This window comes from Gallus gallus, chromosome 2 (genome assembly GCF_016699485.2).
Source record: "Gallus gallus isolate bGalGal1 chromosome 2, bGalGal1.mat.broiler.GRCg7b, whole genome shotgun sequence".
Taxonomy (NCBI): domain Eukaryota; kingdom Metazoa; phylum Chordata; class Aves; order Galliformes; family Phasianidae; genus Gallus; species Gallus gallus.
The window spans coordinates 31,073,577-31,091,442 of record NC_052533.1 but is presented as its reverse complement, the minus strand read 5'-3'; the positions used below and the strand labels follow the sequence as shown (position 1 = coordinate 31,091,442).

Sequence of the window (17,866 nt, the reverse complement as noted above, 5' to 3'; positions counted from 1 at the left end):
CTGTTTCCTCAGCAGTATCGTTTTTGTTCCAGCGTGTGTAATCGGTGTTGCTTTCTGTTCTGAGATTGCAAGTAGTCACTTTAGGAACATATAAAACATGAACAGTTTCACAACAAATGAAATAACTGCAAATAGGAAATTTTTTGCAAGATTTAAGAACTTTATTCTGCCCTTGACCACGTGTTCAAATACTTGGAGAAAAAAAAAAAAAGGCAAGTCACTTTGAATGAAATTAGGCAGTGCTAGTAGGATGATATTGATGCCAGACTTACTTAGCAGATGTACTAATAAGACTCTGGGAACAAGAAGGGAAACTGAGAACTTAAATACATTGGTCTGCAAAGTGTGTAGGCAGTGTGGTGACATATCCAAGCCTTTAAGTGCTTATTTGTAGCTTTAGTTTAATTCAGGGTGTCCTTAAGATTTAAATTTGTTTTCAGTTATGGGTGGGGAGCTGGGAGAAGAAGAAAGAACCTTCATCTCTCCCTTCCTAATATTCTGATATATTTTATGTGAATAAATTCTTTGCTATCAAATTGCAGACCACGCCAAAACACAGATTCAAGAAATACACAGAAGGCAAAAAGCAAGCTACTAATTGACCCAAGAAGCTTAGAGCAGTAGGGTCCAGAGACGCAGAAGGAGATTGTTTTCAGAGTGTGTTAAATCCCTACCCACAGGGAAGGCGTAAGCACAGATGCAGAGGAAGGTGGGGATCACAATCAAAGAATTCTTCCAGGATTCTCCAAAGAGCACAGGGTGAAAGATACTGCCTTGAGTAGTACAACAAAACAGAGGCCCCCCTGCCCACCATACCCAGGATTATCTTGATGCTAATTTCAATTTCTCATTAGCATGCTGTAACCCAGGAGACCATTCACTGTGTTTAACTACAAAGAGTTAAGAGATTTGTGGTGTCCTAACAAGACTTGGTTGTAGCTTGCCTATGGGCAACCAATTCTCAGGTGATATCTAAAACTTCCAGGCTTCTTCTTTATAGTACCTGAATTAAAATTTGGCACAAGAAAAGTTCTTATCTCTTAAAAGAAGGCTGAACAGAGCAGAAAGAATTGCAGGTTGCTGGCTCTAAGGATACACAACTTCAAGAATGATGTTTTTCCTGTTTGGGGGATCGTGAAGAGAGAAGTCTACTTCCAGTTGCACTGAGGACTGCCGTGGGCTTCCCAAAATGCTGCATCGTGAAACAATGCAGAAACAAATCAGAACTGGAAAAAATACAGTGGTTGAAAGAAGAGTAGTGTGAGATTGGTTGTTAAATTCAGAAACAGCTATGATCTGGGGGAAAAGAGGGAGAAAGTAGAGAGAAGGAATGGAAATAGATATAATCCACAGTTATTGGTGGGGTGCAAAAAATATCCAAGGCACTGTGTTGTTGTAGATTGTGATTACATTTTATGTAGCTGTAGAACTTAAATGTAATGTAGATTCAAGCTGCTAGTTTTAAAATGTCAGAGAGTGGAGCTGGAGGAAAGGTAATGGCAGGACAAATTTTAGGTTTAAAACATAGCAAGTAATCTAGGATAGATGCAAACACTACTTTCCACTTGTTAGTGGAGAAGTGCTAGGAAAACCCTGTTGCTGAGGTCACGAGAACACCAAGGAGGGACAAAGTCTCACTGTACCTGTAGTTGCACAGTCATTATTAGTGGAGTGATGGGGCTGCTGACAAACATCCAGAGCTTTGGGAAACCTTGATGAAATGTTCTCTTCAGTGGGTCATCACAGATTGTCTATCTAATGTCTCCTCTGAATGCAGTTTGAAGAAAGAAGATCCTAGCATCCAAATACTACGTAGGTTGCTCCAAAAGTAATGCCTCCTATCTATTTCTGTGGAAACTACAACAGAGACAAAGAGCACAATAACACTATTTAATAGAGCAATTTCTCAGCTACAGAACACTATTTTACAACAGTCACCACCATTAGCTATACACTTTTGCCAGCAACAAACAAGGGCCTGCATGATGTGCTTGTAAAAATCTGCACCAACAGAGGTGATCCACTGTTTCATAGCTGCTAGGATGGTGTTGTTGCTGGGAAAATGTTGCTCATCTAGTCCAACCTTCACTGTGCTAACACCTGCTGTTTGGTCGCCATTACTGCTCAGAAAGCTGACACTGATGGATGTCGGTGGGTACAGTTTCTTCCTCCTGGAGGAATTCAGTGCTACGCCTTTGCTTCATACACACTTCTGTGTCAGGCACCATTTTGTCAGACTGCCCTCTGCTGCCATCTGTTTTATGGCAACGAAATGTTACGACTTACTGTTGGGAAGATTCAACTTTTACTGCTGTACCACCAACATCTGCCTCTTGACTTTGTGGGCCAACATAGTAAGAGGCATTATTTTCAGAGCAGCACTCATATTTAGGGAATGTTTAAATAATTGTATCCTCTTGAAATGAAACTACCGAAATGTTGTTGTTAGCTCAAAGTTAATTAGTTCTCTGAGAGTTGTAAGTACGCAGAGCATACTGTACAGTACATGGTTACAGTTGGTGTTCTTCTTTCTTTTAAGAATTGATATTCATCGTAAAGAGAATGCAGGTGCTGCTGAGAAACCAATTACCATTCACTCAACTCCTGAAGGCTGCTCAACAGCATGTAAAATTATTATGGAGATCATGCAAAAAGAAGCTCAAGATACTAAATTGTGAGTAGAAGGCATTTCACTGTGAAGGCATTAAAAATTCTGAATTCTTGTTGACTTCATTTCAGTAAGAGTTCTTAAGTATTAAGTAGTGAATCTTTCTCCTGTTGATGTTATTCTTACTTAACTAGAGAAGTCTTGCTTCTTTTACCTTCTAGGGATGGTTTAATTGCTTAAGTATCTCTGGTACTTGTCTACATTTCCAGCTACTCAGTGCCTGTGATTTTGAGGTGAAACAGAGCAAATATTGAAGGTTTTTGAGGCACCATTAGCTTTAGTGAACCATCACTAAAAGCTTTTATATCTTGCTTTCTTCCCAACAGCTCATGCTACTTTCAGTAGGACTTCTGTTTGCAGATATACTGCAATAAATCTTTAAATGATAGTACTGAAATAACATTGCACTTGTATTCATTCTGCATCTCTTATAATAAGTGTGTGGGGGTGAATGGGAGTGGTAGATACTTCTGTGAAAATACAGTTTATCCGTAACATGCATAAAAGTTTGCACTCTGGTCTTCAAGTCTCACTGAGTATAAACTCCATTACAGTACGGAAGAAATTCCCCTGAAGATATTGGCACACAACAACTTTGTTGGTCGACTTATTGGCAAAGAAGGAAGAAACCTGAAGAAAATTGAGCAGGACACAGATACTAAAATCACGATATCTCCGTAAGTTTTTGGTCATGTAATATTTTAGTGAGATGTTCAATGCTGCTTTGGTATCTATGTTCAGCTACAGGACTCTTATAAATGTCACGTGTTGGGAAGAATGAGATGACACTCTTTTGGAAGCACGTTCGTAATTTGTGTTTAACTGTTACCTAAGATCAGTTACGGTGCATGTAAACAGTGATTCTTCTTTGCAAATTCAGTCAACAACACCTAAAAATAATAGAAGCTATGTGGAGCTCACCTTAAAATACATTTTCAGTGTTCGTTTTTTTAATATATTATGCATGTGCAAAGAATAGTGTTTTAAATTATAAGGTTGGATTAGTTCTGAGCTGTGTTTGAAGATGTGTGAAACTACCGGTGATTCTTGTAAGGATTCTAGCTTCTGATATACATTAATTTTTTTGACAAGAGAGAAAGAAATCAAATGAATACTGAAAAGAGTATTTTTAGTGGTAATTCTCTCTCTGATCACTAGCAGCTTGAACTAGGATATGTTGACTAGTCTGCATCCGAGTAATAGCATCTTTAGTCTTAGTCTGCATCTTTGAGTTTATGAAGGTAACAGAGACCTATTCAAATTTATCTGAGATCAGACAGGAATTTTCACTGTAATGGGATATCTCCATGGAAGTTGGCTGCCAATAGTAGTTCTACCTTGGGGAAATAGCTTCAGGGAACCTCCTGTTCTGAATAACGAATGTTCTGGCATGAACTTTCAGGCATTTGAGAGCACTCTAGACTTTAGCTGGGAAAGGAAGAAGAGGGCTTATCGGTTATAGGAAAAGGAGCAAGAGTAGAAGATGCATGAACACCTGTGAAGAGATGAGAAGAAATGCAGGGATTGGGGAGGAAATAAAAAGTGTGCTGTAGAAAATAGCTCAGGTGGAAGCTAGGAGATGAATGACTTCAGTCAAAAAGAAGAGTACTGGAGTTTAATGCTGTAACCCTTCCATTTTCTGTGGGCAGCTTCTACTTACTGTTTCACAGCAAATGACTTAGTGTTATGAGGATTTGGAGGCTGTAGTCTGACTGAGTTTGGGCCTTTTCCCCTGCTTTCTTTGGAAATCCACTAGTTTTTAAGGAAAGAAAATTTCTTGCAGTCTGTGTTTCTGATACATCTAAAATACCTGAAGCCCTCTGGTGGGGCTGAGCACTGCACGTGTTCTGCCTGTGTCTGGTATTTTCCACTTCATGTTGCACCTCAGCGCATAGAACCCGTGTGATGCCAAACCTCACTCTGGTGATTCCTTTTGGATGTGCTGTGAGGGCAGTGTTTCTCCAGATTATTTTAAAATGGTCTGAACCACATTCCAAATCGATGCTACGCTCTTTACAGGGAATACTTGTCACAATTAGATGTCATTGCAATCAGCTAACAAACCTTGATGACCCTCTGCTTTTTGCTAATTAGTTGTGCTTCTGTTTCATCCATAGATTGCAGGACTTGACACTCTATAATCCGGAAAGGACCATTACAGTTAAAGGCAGTATTGAAACTTGTGCCAAGGCCGAGGAAGAAATTATGAAGAAAATCAGGGAATCCTATGAAAATGATATTGCTGCTATGAATGTGAGTTGTCCTGTGGCTTGAACCTCTTTTGAAACTAAAACCACAGATGGCTTAGATGTGAGGGACTGGTGGAGGTCATTTGGCCAAACAGTGACCTCTTTCAAATCTAAATGGGGTTGTGTAATACCTTGTTCCTTTTGGGACATCTCCATGGATGGATTTGGCAGTCTCTGGGGAGAAATTCTAGTAAAAAGTTTCCCTCTTTCTGTTGCCACGTGTATTTGTTTATGAGGCTTGGGTGGATTTTTTTTTTTTTGTTTTTGTTTTTTTGTTTTGTTTTTGTTTTTTAATTATCTTTTGTTATCTTAATGAGGGTTTCCTCTGCTAGTTTGTTTTAAGATAAATTGATTTAGATTGAGGAAATTAATGTTGATTTTACTTTGTTACTGTTGCAGAAGACTGAAAGGAGTGTGTTCCTGCTGTTGTGGTTTATGTGCCATATTGTATAAGTTTCTTAGCCATGATCCCTAGTCTCTTGATGTTAAAAGCATAACATATGGAAGATGGATCTCTCCTGCTTTCAATTATTTAATTTAAGAAGGCTGTATTAAAGTTTTTCTTGATATAGATGATAAAGATATTCAGTTATTCAATGATTGGTGATTATATAATAAAAACAACACACCTCACTAGTTTGCCAAAAGTATTACTAATGCATATTGGGGAAAAATCTGAGATTGCTGATAAGCCACGAAAAGCTTCTTGTGTGTCCATATAACCAAATCTTATGGTCTAGAATCAGACTGGAAATATTTTCAACTTTACAGTAGTCTCTGATTTTCTAGGAATGTCTATTCATTATGGTTTCTCTACTGGCTAGAGAGAACTTTGTTTTTTCCCTTCCCTCCCATGCTGTGCTGTGTGCAGGACATAAACTACATATGAGTACACAAAGTATTTTATTGTGGTATATCTTTGCCTCATATAGTGAGCTCTGCTCTGCTGTTTGGCAAAGGTGTGGCAAGCAGAAAATTGTCTCTAGTAGTTAGTACTGGCTTGATTTCAAGCTTAGTTATTTGTGATTATAGGGTAGATGGTAAAGTTTTTGGCATGTTTTGTGTGTCTTGCAATTGGATTACCTCTGGCCTGAGATGGTGTCAGTGTCTAGCTGAAATATTTCTGAAGTGAAGTTGTATTAATAGGCAATAATTTGACAAAGTCAAAGATAGTGCTGAAAAGTTTTCTGCAACAAAACATATGCTTCCTAGTAGTACTTGGTGCTGCCACTTGTCTTGTGTGGTGAAGTGAGGGACATGTAACTGCACAGCTGATGTTTCCCCAGCAAGAGCTGGTGGGCTCTTTAGTTTATCTTTTGCAGGCACGGGAGGGAGGATAAGGTTGGTAGCGTGCATGATAAAAGCAGGACTTGTTCATGGGATTTCTCTGATTGTACAGCTCTGTTTTCGTTAGTATAAAGCCACAATAATTGTCTCTGGTAGTTTGTTCACTCTGAAAGGAAATGATGCTATTCCTTGAATTTCTTGCTATTAAGTTTGTGATACACATCACTGAAGTTGTAGTAAGGAATTCCTAGCTGCCTCATGTAATGAAAATCATCTTTTTAACATTATTGGTCTGTACATGTATTAGGGAAATAAGTTGGAAACTGAGTCCTTGGGGTATTGGAGATGGGGAGAGTTGGGCGTGGGGTGAGTATTAAGGAACATAATGACATCTTTTCAGAAGTTTAATAGCTTATGCCAGCTAGGATTTTGATTAGACTTAATCAGAACCGTAAATCTAAAATTACATTTCTGCCATTGCAGCTTCAAGCACATTTAATTCCTGGATTAAATCTGAATGCCTTGGGTCTGTTCCCACCTTCTTCTTCAGGAATACCACCTCCTGCAGTGAGTGTTGCCTCTGCTGCTGCTGCTGCTTCATATCCACCATTTGGGGTAAGACAAGTCTCCAGTTTTGAGTGATTAGTGGATGGTAATGCTAATCTATCCAATGCTGATGTTCAAAAGGAATGAAATTGCTGATTTTTGCCAAATTACCTCAAAGACCTGAAACTAGAACAGCTGTGTTCTGTTAGTTTTCTAAACATTGTTCATCTCCTTGCTTTACACACTGAAAATATTTCATGTAGCTGTGGTTGAGAACAGATGTTCATTGGTCATTTAGTGAAGTACTCAGTGAAATCAGGAAATAGTGTTTCCTGGAAAAGTACTAGGTCTTATTTTCTAGAGAGCTTGAGTTGTTACACAGAGAAACGAGATATGAAATGGAATTTAAAAGTTCCTGCACGTTTGCAGGTAACAAAATACTAATCTGTTGTAGTATTTCTGCTCATCTGGAAGGGGGGGGGGGGGGGGGAAAGATCTGTAGTTGTGAAGCGGAGATTTGTATGTAGACAAAATGTTTGATTGTGGTAGCTTTCAAAAGAGCTTGTACATTTATAACGTAAGCATTGCTAAATACATAGAATTTAAATGACTTGGATTAATCTCCAGAAAGCCTTGAATTGTGCCATGTTACTCTCAAAGAAATACGTGAAAAGACCCAGTAGAATTCAGTGCTGCTTAGTAATTGTTTGACTTTTTATGCTACAGAACAGAAGATAATTTGCTGTGTTAGCAAGTTCCAGAGCTTTTCTAGAAAGAGAAGGTGCTCTGCTATTCAAGAAAAGACAACCTTCTTACATAAAGTAATGAATTAGTTGTCTCTTTCCTGTTTCTGGTGACAGTGGTTGTTGTTAGCAACTCAATGTAAGATTAATTTTCGAAATGAATGCTTAATGAGTGGATAACGAAGCTTTATAAATGCTGTGGCTGACTTCCCCCTCCTCTTTGTTTAACAGTAACATCTAGAGAGATAGGTCTGAAACTCACCATGAACTAGAACAGTGAAAATGCAGCACAGCATACTGAACTTCACCAAATGACTCAAGTGGGCCTACACAAATTGCACTAAAGGGAAGCTATTGCCTAAATATTTTTCCCAGAGGAAGAAGCCAAGAAAATGTCACTGAAAGGAACAGGAAAAATTCCACACTCATAACATTGTTTGTGGGAATGAACAACTTGGGTGACATGAATGTATTATAATCTATATTCGGTATAATAGTGGCTTTATCAGAAAAAAGGCTCCAATGAGAACCACAACAGAAACGTGTTTATGCCCAGCTATCTTGCTGCTAAGCGCAATGCCTCTGTGACAAACAAATATTCCCTCCCCTCTAATTAGTGGTAGACTAAACTAAGAAACTGTTTTTTTCTTCATTGTATTGTGTAGAATGCCGTCTGTTGCTGTAATGGAATGTCTCAACTTATTTATTCTTTTTAAAGACAAACTAGAGATGATTTGTTAATAGTACATAACCTTCTTTGCTTCAGCGATTACGAAAAGTGTAGCCTTTTTCTTCAAATTTGCACACTACTTTACTATTCTTGAGAGATTCATACTGTAAAACTGTGGTTTTGTTCCTCGCTTGTTTTGTTTTCTTTTGCCATTTTTCCCTTGTATTTTTTTTTCTTGCTTTTGCTTTAAAATACACCTAAACGGTGTTGAATTTGGCAATTTCAGTCTTATGCATGTCTGTCCCTTTGTTAGGGGGCTGCTCTCCCCCAAAGATGCACCTTTTTTGGCATTCTGGGATCTCTGGTGGTGTGTGGGTTTTTTGAAATAGGATAGCAGTGACATCTGGGACAAGACCCCAGAAACAAGTGTCTTTCTGTAGGAAGTGCAGAAACTTTGTAGGTGGCAAGACCAGGCTGTCTGAGGTTTCTGTTGCTCCTGTTTCTGCTGTTTGCTCAATCCTTGTTCCGGGTAGTCTGAATGAATGATAAGCTAATAAGGGATAAACTCAAAAATGCCAGGAATGAGCTCTGGTTTTGTGGATGCTGGGGAATGGTACCAAGACAGTCCCTGAAACTGAAGCTAAGGGTTTCTGAAACAAATATATGAACACTTGAAAATATCACAGTTTCCTTTATATGACTTCATCTGGAAATGAGGAGATGGTTCCATGGGCTTCAGGCAAGTCAGTCCCTCTGATTGCTTGGAGTACCTCTCCTCTCTGGGGAGTAGAAAACAAGGAAAATATGAGGTTTTGGTGGTAGTATTTTTTTTTTTTTTAAGACCCTATCCAAATGGAATACTGGGACATGTAGAAGTAGAAAGAGCAAATGAAAAGGGCCGGCTATAGTTAGAAGAAGAAATGGAAGCAAAAGGAAAGGCTGAAGGTAACCAGGGTGCGGGGGAGGTGGAGGTCTAGGAGGAGAGCAGATAATGGAAAAAAAGAAGTGAGAAGTGTCAGTTCGAAAAGAAGAAAAGGGGGGAAAATAATTAAGGAGAAGAAGGCTTTAGAAGATGAATTGATGAAGAAATCATAGGGAGACTTTGTCCATTTGCCTATTCATTAGCAGCTTCTTTCTTTTGGCAAAGATATTTGGGCACCCAAAGATCCTTTAGCTTCTTTGAGTGATGCCCTTATATATGTGGAGATGTTGGTAAGTTGGCATTGAGAGTATCCATTTCCAGGCAGCTGAAAATCCATTCTGAAAACACTGCTGGCATTAGGGTACACTACGTGTATCCCACTTCTTTCTTATTTTCATCAGTGTAAATTAGCACAGGAGATTCTGTCATAACCCAGAGCCTCCTAAGTGTTATGTAATGCTTTTATTTGAATCCCTTCAGATGCTTCTTCACTTTGTTGTGGAGATGTGCTTATAAGTGGCTCTCCTTTGGGTCAGAAGTGGGAGGTGAATGGGCTTTGGGTGCTTACAGAAGGGTTTCCATATGTGGTTCATCCTTTAGATGTTTTATTTTCTAGGTACAAGGTGTTGCTGTTTACTTGTGTGGGACTTGATTCTCAAAGAAACTTGGTTCTCAAGAGCATAAACAGGAACAGCCCAGTGCCACAGACTTAGGAGATGGCAGTGTTAGGTAAATGCAAAGCAGTGTTTGATCTTTGGCTTGAGCTATGTTCATGGGAGCCACTTCCACTTGATCAAGATACCTCTTCCTTTCTTGGTTCTGTTTCCACAGTGATTCGTTCTAGTGGGTAGCATCAAATCCTTATTATGCACAGCCTCATCTAATTTTGGGTGGGAGATGCAGTTTGTCTCACTAGGGAGCTGGTTGTTGCTTTTCCCTTGGTCCTTGTGCTAGAGTGCATACAGGAATGTCCTTGGTATCTGTCTGTTTAGATATCAACACATGTGCATGCATGTCTGCTGTATGTGGCTAATGGTGTCTGAGCACTATGTCTAGTGCCAGATAACCATTATTTGATATTTATCTATCACTAGCAACAATTCTTCATGTTGCAACTCAATTTAATCTGTTTGCAAAGTCCAGAATCTGTTTGCGTCATTGTGTAGTCCTTTAAATGTGACGCAATGGCATTGCAAATTCTGTGGTCTCTTGCAAAAAATTCAAGGTCTGCATTCTTTCTCTGAATGCCAAAAAGGCAAGTAAATCAACATGTGAGAATTGTTGAAACCTTTCAAGGTTTGAGGAAAATGTAGCAGTTGAGAAAGCGTTGGTTAAGAATATTGAGTTTAAAAACTCTTGGTACTGTCAAATTGGCATGATTTTACTCTTACAATTCTGATGTTCTGATTAATATGAGTGGTTTTTCGATGAATGGATATCTTTCTGTGGCCATACTAAGGACTAGTAGCCTTTCTGTGCCTGTTTGTAGTTGATGTCTTGTCCAGCTGTTTTTGATCTGGAGAACCACCACTTCAAACCTTTCTCCTTTGCTCTGCACTTAAATGCTTACGTGTGTACACTTGCCAAGAGTTTTGTTAGTCTGCCTACTGTTGCTTGTAGACATCGTGAGCTGAACATCTACACAAAGAATTGGGATAGACATGAGGAGGAAAGCAAAGACTTGGCAAAAATGAATATGCCTGTATTTAAATTTTCTAAAAGTGGTTACCGCAAAAAATGTTTCTAGAAGCATCCTGGACAAACTGCTTCAGATGTAGTGTTGCACTGCTCAAAGCTGTTTTGATGAACTTGCTTCTGTCTTCCGAACTTTGGGGAGAATATGCACGTACTTGCCTCTCAAGAATAAAAGTTTGTTCTTGTGCAAAGCTGAAGAGTTTAAAGCACCAACCAAACAAGAAATCCTTGTCTTGGAGTTCAACTATGTACAATCATTCAATTAAATACACTTGGCCCATCTACTGGGGTTAAGTGAGTTGCACCCTTCCTTTTATAATTGAAACTTTGCATGTTTAAGTGTACATCTGACTGCATTTCTTTTATAGCCTTTGGGTCTGAAAGTTGGCATCCCAAGGAATGAGGAAGGGAGGGTTAACCTGTTAAGAGTTCATCCTGTCCTTGAATGTCCTGAAACACGGAAGCAGAGTTAATTAATGCTCCTGGTAAAGGATTTCTGTCATGTGGTAGATGTCCTCAAGCTGGAAAGTGAGGAGGCAGCTTTCCTCCATGAGAGGAAGTCATTCAGCTGGTTTCCTGCATCTGTAAGAAACGGCTGAACTTCTGCTTTTGTGGAAGTTAGCTAGGTGAAGAGCTCTTCCTCTACTTGCATTAGATTGCTTTCTGTATCAGTCTTGCACAGTGACTGTAGGTTCTTGGAGTTCCACCTTCAAAATGTACTTTTTCTAGCTATTTGTTAGCCTCACAGTTAATTTTCAGGTTACAGTGATACATGTAGAGACTTTGAGGGGTGAGGGGAAACGAGACAGGTTGTTTCCTACAATAAATAAGAACTAGAAATCAAATCACATCTCTAATGAAGAATCATCCTGCATAGCTAGGCTTGACAGGTTGCTTTCCCTTTTCACTGTCTTTTAAGGCTTTTTGTTGCAGGTGAGGAACATTCCAATGGAAAACTTTCTCCTTAGAAGATGTTGTGTTCAAGACAGTTTCCTTCTTTATTCTCCAGTAATTTTCAGAAATGATAAGAAGAGATCTTCTGTGTCTCATAGATGTAAGAGAAGAAATAACTGTATTGTGCTTTTGGCAGGAAAGAAAAGTAATTTAAAATGAAAAATTGCTTCATTGAGGGCCTTCATTTGATGCCCTGGGCATATATGAAAGAGACAAAGAAGAGGAAAATCTGTCCTATGTTTCCAGGTACTTTGACTCTTTCTTGGTGGAGTTGGGCTCCTTTGGATGTCTGGGTTTGATAGGATTAGCTTGTGCAACTGTTATGTCTCAACTACAAAAGGAGTAGCAATGTATGTACATCTGTAATCTGTGTATTCTAAGTGGCTTTGCCATAATTTGGCTAGTTTGTTAAGCAGTGGATAATTTTGTAAGGAGCTGTCCTGCAGCCAAAAGAGGATGTGGTTTTAGGGGGATGAAGGAGGATTTGGCAGCGTTTTCACAAAATGGTTTATTATCAGTGAAATGAAAGCCATACATTTGCAGCACACACAGTCTTAAGGAGGACATTATAGGACAACAGTGCTTTCTCCAACGGCCATCAGCCCATTAGAATTCTTTTTAAGATTGCAACGTCAGTGCCTTGCATAAACCTTCCTTGCTTAGTTTCGTATCCTTATTAACAAAGCATATTTGACACCTAAAAGAAGTTTGCTCTAGGTTGCATAAAACTATAGGCTTGTTCTGCCCCATGGTGGAAAGATTTGGTCCTCCCACTGTCTTGAAGTCTCCCATTTCTGCTGTGCTGTGTTGGCAGGGGCCTATGTCAGGAGTAATTAGAAACCATACTGCCTCTGGAGATGGACTGACCTACATTGAGGAGAGCGGTGGGGAGTAAAAATGCATCCGGCACCATGCGATGTACAAAGATCTGGCAAGTTGACAGCTAGCATGTTTTCTGAGGTGTTGAAGCTTCCAACTAGTCCTAATAGCTCTTTGTACAGTTCTGAGGTTGTCGTAATGCAAACAGTATCACTGGACAGTAATGCACACTTCAAAAAATAGAAATGGCACTTCACTGCAGTTTTGAATTCTTGTATAGTTCCTTGTAGTTCCCTGAGGCAAGAAGAATTTTTGCTGGCCCCCTGCTCCTATGTTCTTGTGGTGGGAAGATTTCATTGACACTTCCTTGAACATCAGACTCGCAAACTCTAATTAACAGGCTCAGCATCTTCCGGATGTTGAGCTAAATGAGAAATTTAATTCCTGAAGGAACCAAACAACAGTTTGTTACTACAGTATGCTGAGTACCTTCAGGCCAGAAACAAAAGTAGGTTAAGATTTCATTCTAGTGGCTGGCTCCATCTCCCATTTGTTTTCTTAACATAGTGAAAAAATAAGTGACCTTCCTGTGTTTTCACAACCTGTTTTCCTGCAGCATCTAAGGATTCTGAGAGCAGTGTCATAGACTGGAAATTATGGGTACCTTAATCTTTCAAGTATCCATGTGACTTGTGTGTCATGGCCAATTTTTTTTGCAGTGCAAGGGTTTTTATGCATAATCTTCACTTTAGTTTTGGTGGTCATGCAGTGCTGTTAACACCAGTACCTATGCTTGCTGCTTGTGAATGACCAGCAAAGTTTTCATTTACATATTTTCACTATCTGTTCCCTGTGTTGGTTTCTGCTTTTGGTTAACTATTCAGAATAAAAGGAGGCAGATTAACTTTTTGTCTTAATGGGCAATCATATTTTGCAAAAACAGATTTCATGCCATGTTCAGAAATGTCAGACCTGTTCCTGCTTGTGAAATGCCTTATAACCAGCCTGCCAGAAAATGTTCCCTCTCTGCTTCTGTGATCTCTATCCTCCTCATTTTTGGTTAGGTTTTAGTGTTGGAAAGACTTCTGATGGGTGCAATCGTATTAGTGACCTCTAGTAGTATGAGGATATCCCCCTTGGCTTGCCAGGTAGAAGATAATTGTGATGAAAAGCATTAAACTTCAGAGCCAAAAAGTACTAAGTAGTAGTACTAAGAGGCTACTAACATCATTTCACTTAGGGTACTCGTTATTGCACAATAATGAGAGAGGCCTAAGTTTTAGATGTTGAATTTTGGTAGTCCCCAAACTGGAAATGCAGAAAGGGGTTGTTGCTTAGGTTTTCAACTAAGAGCTCTTCAAGTAGAGAATATGGCAGAAGTCCATAGAATCACAGGACAAGTTCAAATGTGTTCTTAAACAAACAAAAACCTTGGAGAGTGTGAGAGCTTGGGCTCCAGTTTTTTAACCACACTTGTAGCACCACTTTAAGCTGATGTATGAGATGGCAACCCAGAAGGTATTTGCAGGGACGCTGTGAAGTTTTGGATCGGGTTAGACTTTAAACTTTTCTTAACGGGCCTTTTGTTTCTAATGAAGGCTTAAAGTCTTAGTGTTGGCATTGGAAAACGAATACAGTAGGATTTCTGTCATCAGAGTCAAAAGCTAATTTTATATTAATACATTGGTTCTTACTGGAATGTCTTCAAGGATACTTAGCTTTATGGCAGTTTCCCCTTTCTACAAATTTTTATTAATAGGAATGTTTAGTGTAGCTGTAGGCCAGATTAATTTCTCATGTGTTGCAAAAACATGGTTTAAACTTTGGCTTTGGATCTGGTAGGGAGGTTATTTAGAATGGCACGTTAAAATGGCAACGCATAGGGCATTCTGAAAACCAAAGAAGTCATTGGTAAAACTGCTTTGCCTTGGTGATGGTGATCGTGGCAGTTGGGATGGGGAGGATGGCAAATGAAAACAGAACTTAAGGCAGTCAGCTACAAGTGGTTGTTGTTTTCTTTTACTTTACAAAGTGGATATGTTTTTTTTAAAACAAACTACAACGAAGACCAACAAAAGCAATAACCCACTATGCTAGATGGTAGACAAACATTGGCTGAGACTGTTTTGTTCAGCCTTAAAATAGTTCCTAATTATTTCCCTTACAGCTAAAAACTGGTGCTGACTAGAAATTAATAACATTACTTTGACATAAAATAAATGCCTCATCCTAAGGTAATTCATTTGCAGCACATTTACAGTAAATAAAAACATATACTGGAGATTTATAACAGACTTAGAACACAGCTATGATTTGATTCTGCTCCCACTGATGTCTGGCACAAAATCCTATTTACTTCAGTGGGTAAAATATTTTAAAGATTTACAGCCTTATCCCAAATGTTACAATGACTTTACCAACCACACACATTTGATGGAGCAAGGAGTCTGTGGAGAGGCTGAGAAACATGACTGGGAAAAAATTCAAACTGTTGGCAGGCTTGTAGAAAAAGACTAAGATTAATGCCCAAGTTAACATGAGGGACATATATAAAAGCCATTTCCCTTACTAGCCCTGCAATATGCAGGGAGATATGCATACTGACTGAGGGAGTGGCCTAACATAGCAGCGGGAAAGCAGAAAGCAAGAGTGTGTGCAGGGATGTCATCATGAGGAAGAATAGGGGGGGGAACTCAATTTAAAAATAAAAACTGACAATGACAAAAAACCAAGACCAATTCCCCCACGTACAGTGCTTAGTCTTGCAATTGTGGTGGTCTGAAACCTGCTTCTTCCTGCCACTATCCATCTGAAGAATTTTTTGTTGTTTTTGAGTTTGCACTCTTGTTTGGCTATCCCTTGACTGTTACATGAGTGCAGGAAGATAAATGCTTTTTCTTCTGACATTCTATCAAGTAAGGGAAATGCTTTTCTTTTTTTTTGTGTGTGGTTTGAAGGACTGATACACCCACCCTTGGCAGAAGTGTTCCAATAAGCTTGTCTTTGGGCAGCCCGTGAGGCTCTACAAAACTTTCTATGTTTGCAAGTAACTCCAGAAGGTAAAGGAAGAACGGTGAATCTGCTGATTTGCACAGCTGGGATTCTTCAGCTTCTAGCTGCGGTGTGGAGTGATAAACCTCACAGTGGAGGACATAGGTAATATCCCATGAAGGGAATAACCTCATCCCAGCAGAGGTTCTGGAAACAAACGACTGTTTTGTGTTGAGTTGGATTGCTCAGAGCGAGCTATAACATGGTAGAGATGACAGCAGAGAAGTGATTCTCCTGGGAAGATCTCTTGTAGAGTCTGGCTGGAGTGAAGGGATCCATCCTGAAGATAGCTGGAGTGCATGGGCTTTGGGCCAGCCAGAGTAATGGGGAAGTAGCAGTGGGTTACAGGGTTTAGGAATAGGTGAAGTTAGATCTTGGAAAGAGGTGTGAGGTTTTGGGTTGTTTTTTTTTTAAGTGGGTATGGCTGTTATACTAGGAACAGGTGGTAGAAGGCTGGTGTTCATGAACTTGCAGGAGGTATGGAAAGAGGTGCTTCCAAGCTGCTAAGGGAAAGAGCTAGGCCGCTGTAAAATTGTTGCTTACTGGAGTGCAGAAGTGGTTGCTTAGCTTTATCCAGAGGTGTGGATTGATTCACATCTGTGTGGTAGATCACCGTTTTCAATCGTAATTTAAATGAGCAAGCAAGAAATACAATTTAAATAAACATCTCATTTTATATCTGAATTTTGTTACCATTCTAAAGGTCTGTAACACTACAACTACTCTTCACTTACATAGTGAACGCGTAGACTTATTTAAATGAATTCCTAGTTCACTGTTTAATGTAGTTGATGTTTTGTCTATTTTCTGGGTTTTTTTTGTGTGTGACTTTTTCTTAAAGGAATGGTGCTTTTCTTATTTGCTTGATTAAATTTTAAGTTCTGATTTCCATCAGGCTATGTTTTGATGGCAATTGGAATCCAGTTAATAAACAAAAATGGCATTTAAAATTGTTTTCATTAGTTAATTGTGCTGGATAGAAACAAAATACTTATCAAATCTGTTTTGTCTTTTAAAGTGTACTGGTTTTTGTAGAAACAAAGCAAGCAGTATCACCTGAGTATGAACTGAATTGTTTCTGGTCATCATGCTCTTCAAAAAGCTGTTTTGTAGAACTAAGACATCTCAGTTTCTGCAGGTGTTCTTGTTTTTATTCTAAGAAACCACGCTCTCTGAGTGAACATCCCAGTGTTGTCTGTATGCCCCACCTATCTGAGAAAAAACTCTTTCCCCAGCTTTGTATTTTTCAGATATATGCAGGCAGGAAGCCTACAGGTCAAACCCAACACAAGCTATTTGACCAACAGTTGATATCTAATCATGTAGCATTAGTGATCAAAGTCCACGTCGTGTCCATTTCCCCATCTCCTACCCCCCTTTTTCCTTCTCTCTTCTCAGCTTATTTGGTGATATTTGGACCTGATTAAGGTTAGGAAGCCCTGCACCCATCCAACAAAGAATGCTAGGGCAGAGGAGGTCACCTGTGCATCACAGGTCTCTGAGACAGTTACTTTGGAAGCTAAGGTGGATGTGTGAACCATAAGTCTTGGAGAGCTTGGGTTAATATTTTAACAGTTGTTTTTCCATTTTTCTGTGTAAAAAGTTTTCTCCTGCACTCAGTTCCCAGGACTGGCCTTAGACAAGCTGTTTTGTTATGTGGGGGGAAAATACAGTGAACCGGGTACAAAGAGGTCTCCATGTGAAGAAGACCTTCCTGTTGTAAAAAACAAACAAACAAAAAAGCTGACAACTTGCTACTACTGATTCCACAATTAATAAACTTTACTACTTCAATAATGCATGCTTTTTAAATGTTACCATTTATAGTTGTACAGCTGATGCTCTTAAAATTAAATGTAATGAAGACAACCTATTGCCAGTTAACTATCTTTGAGAAGAACAATGCACTTTTAAATCTAAAACTGCTTCATCTTTCTCTAAGGGGCCTATGAAACTGTAAGGGGAAGTTGTAATTTTGCTGTAAATATTAGTGAACCCGTCTTAACAGTGCTGCCTCTGTCGTTAAAGCACAACAAGCATGACCTGAAAAGGCATCTTTTCCCCCCTGCCCCAACAGCCTTGAAATCATCTCTCTAACAGCACTTCTATTTCAGGGAAACAATTATAAGTAAAAATGAAGTGTGGGATGCTCTCTCGAGTCCAAGTGGACATTATTCTCCTCTCTCTATATACATATATTTATCTATTTCTTAAATTCTAACTACTTTTAAGTAAGATTCCTTTGGCCTTATTATGAGAGTG

At 39.2% G+C, this 17,866-nt stretch overlaps 1 protein-coding gene across 5 annotated transcripts in view; it reads left to right on the top strand.

Annotated features, from left to right (window-relative positions):
• The window catches only part of IGF2BP3 (insulin like growth factor 2 mRNA binding protein 3), a 107,425-nt gene that overhangs the window by 73,496 nt on the left and 16,063 nt on the right, over nucleotides 1-17,866 (top strand). For 4 of the 5 annotated variants that reach the window (XM_015281444.4, XM_025147195.3, NM_001006359.1 and 1 more), the window contains 4 exon segments: nucleotides 2,540-2,674; nucleotides 3,223-3,345; nucleotides 4,786-4,921; nucleotides 6,688-6,819. In XM_015281444.4, coding sequence (XP_015136930.1) covers nucleotides 2,540-2,674; nucleotides 3,223-3,345; nucleotides 4,786-4,921; nucleotides 6,688-6,819 — 526 coding nt within the window. 5 annotated transcript variants of the gene reach the window in all.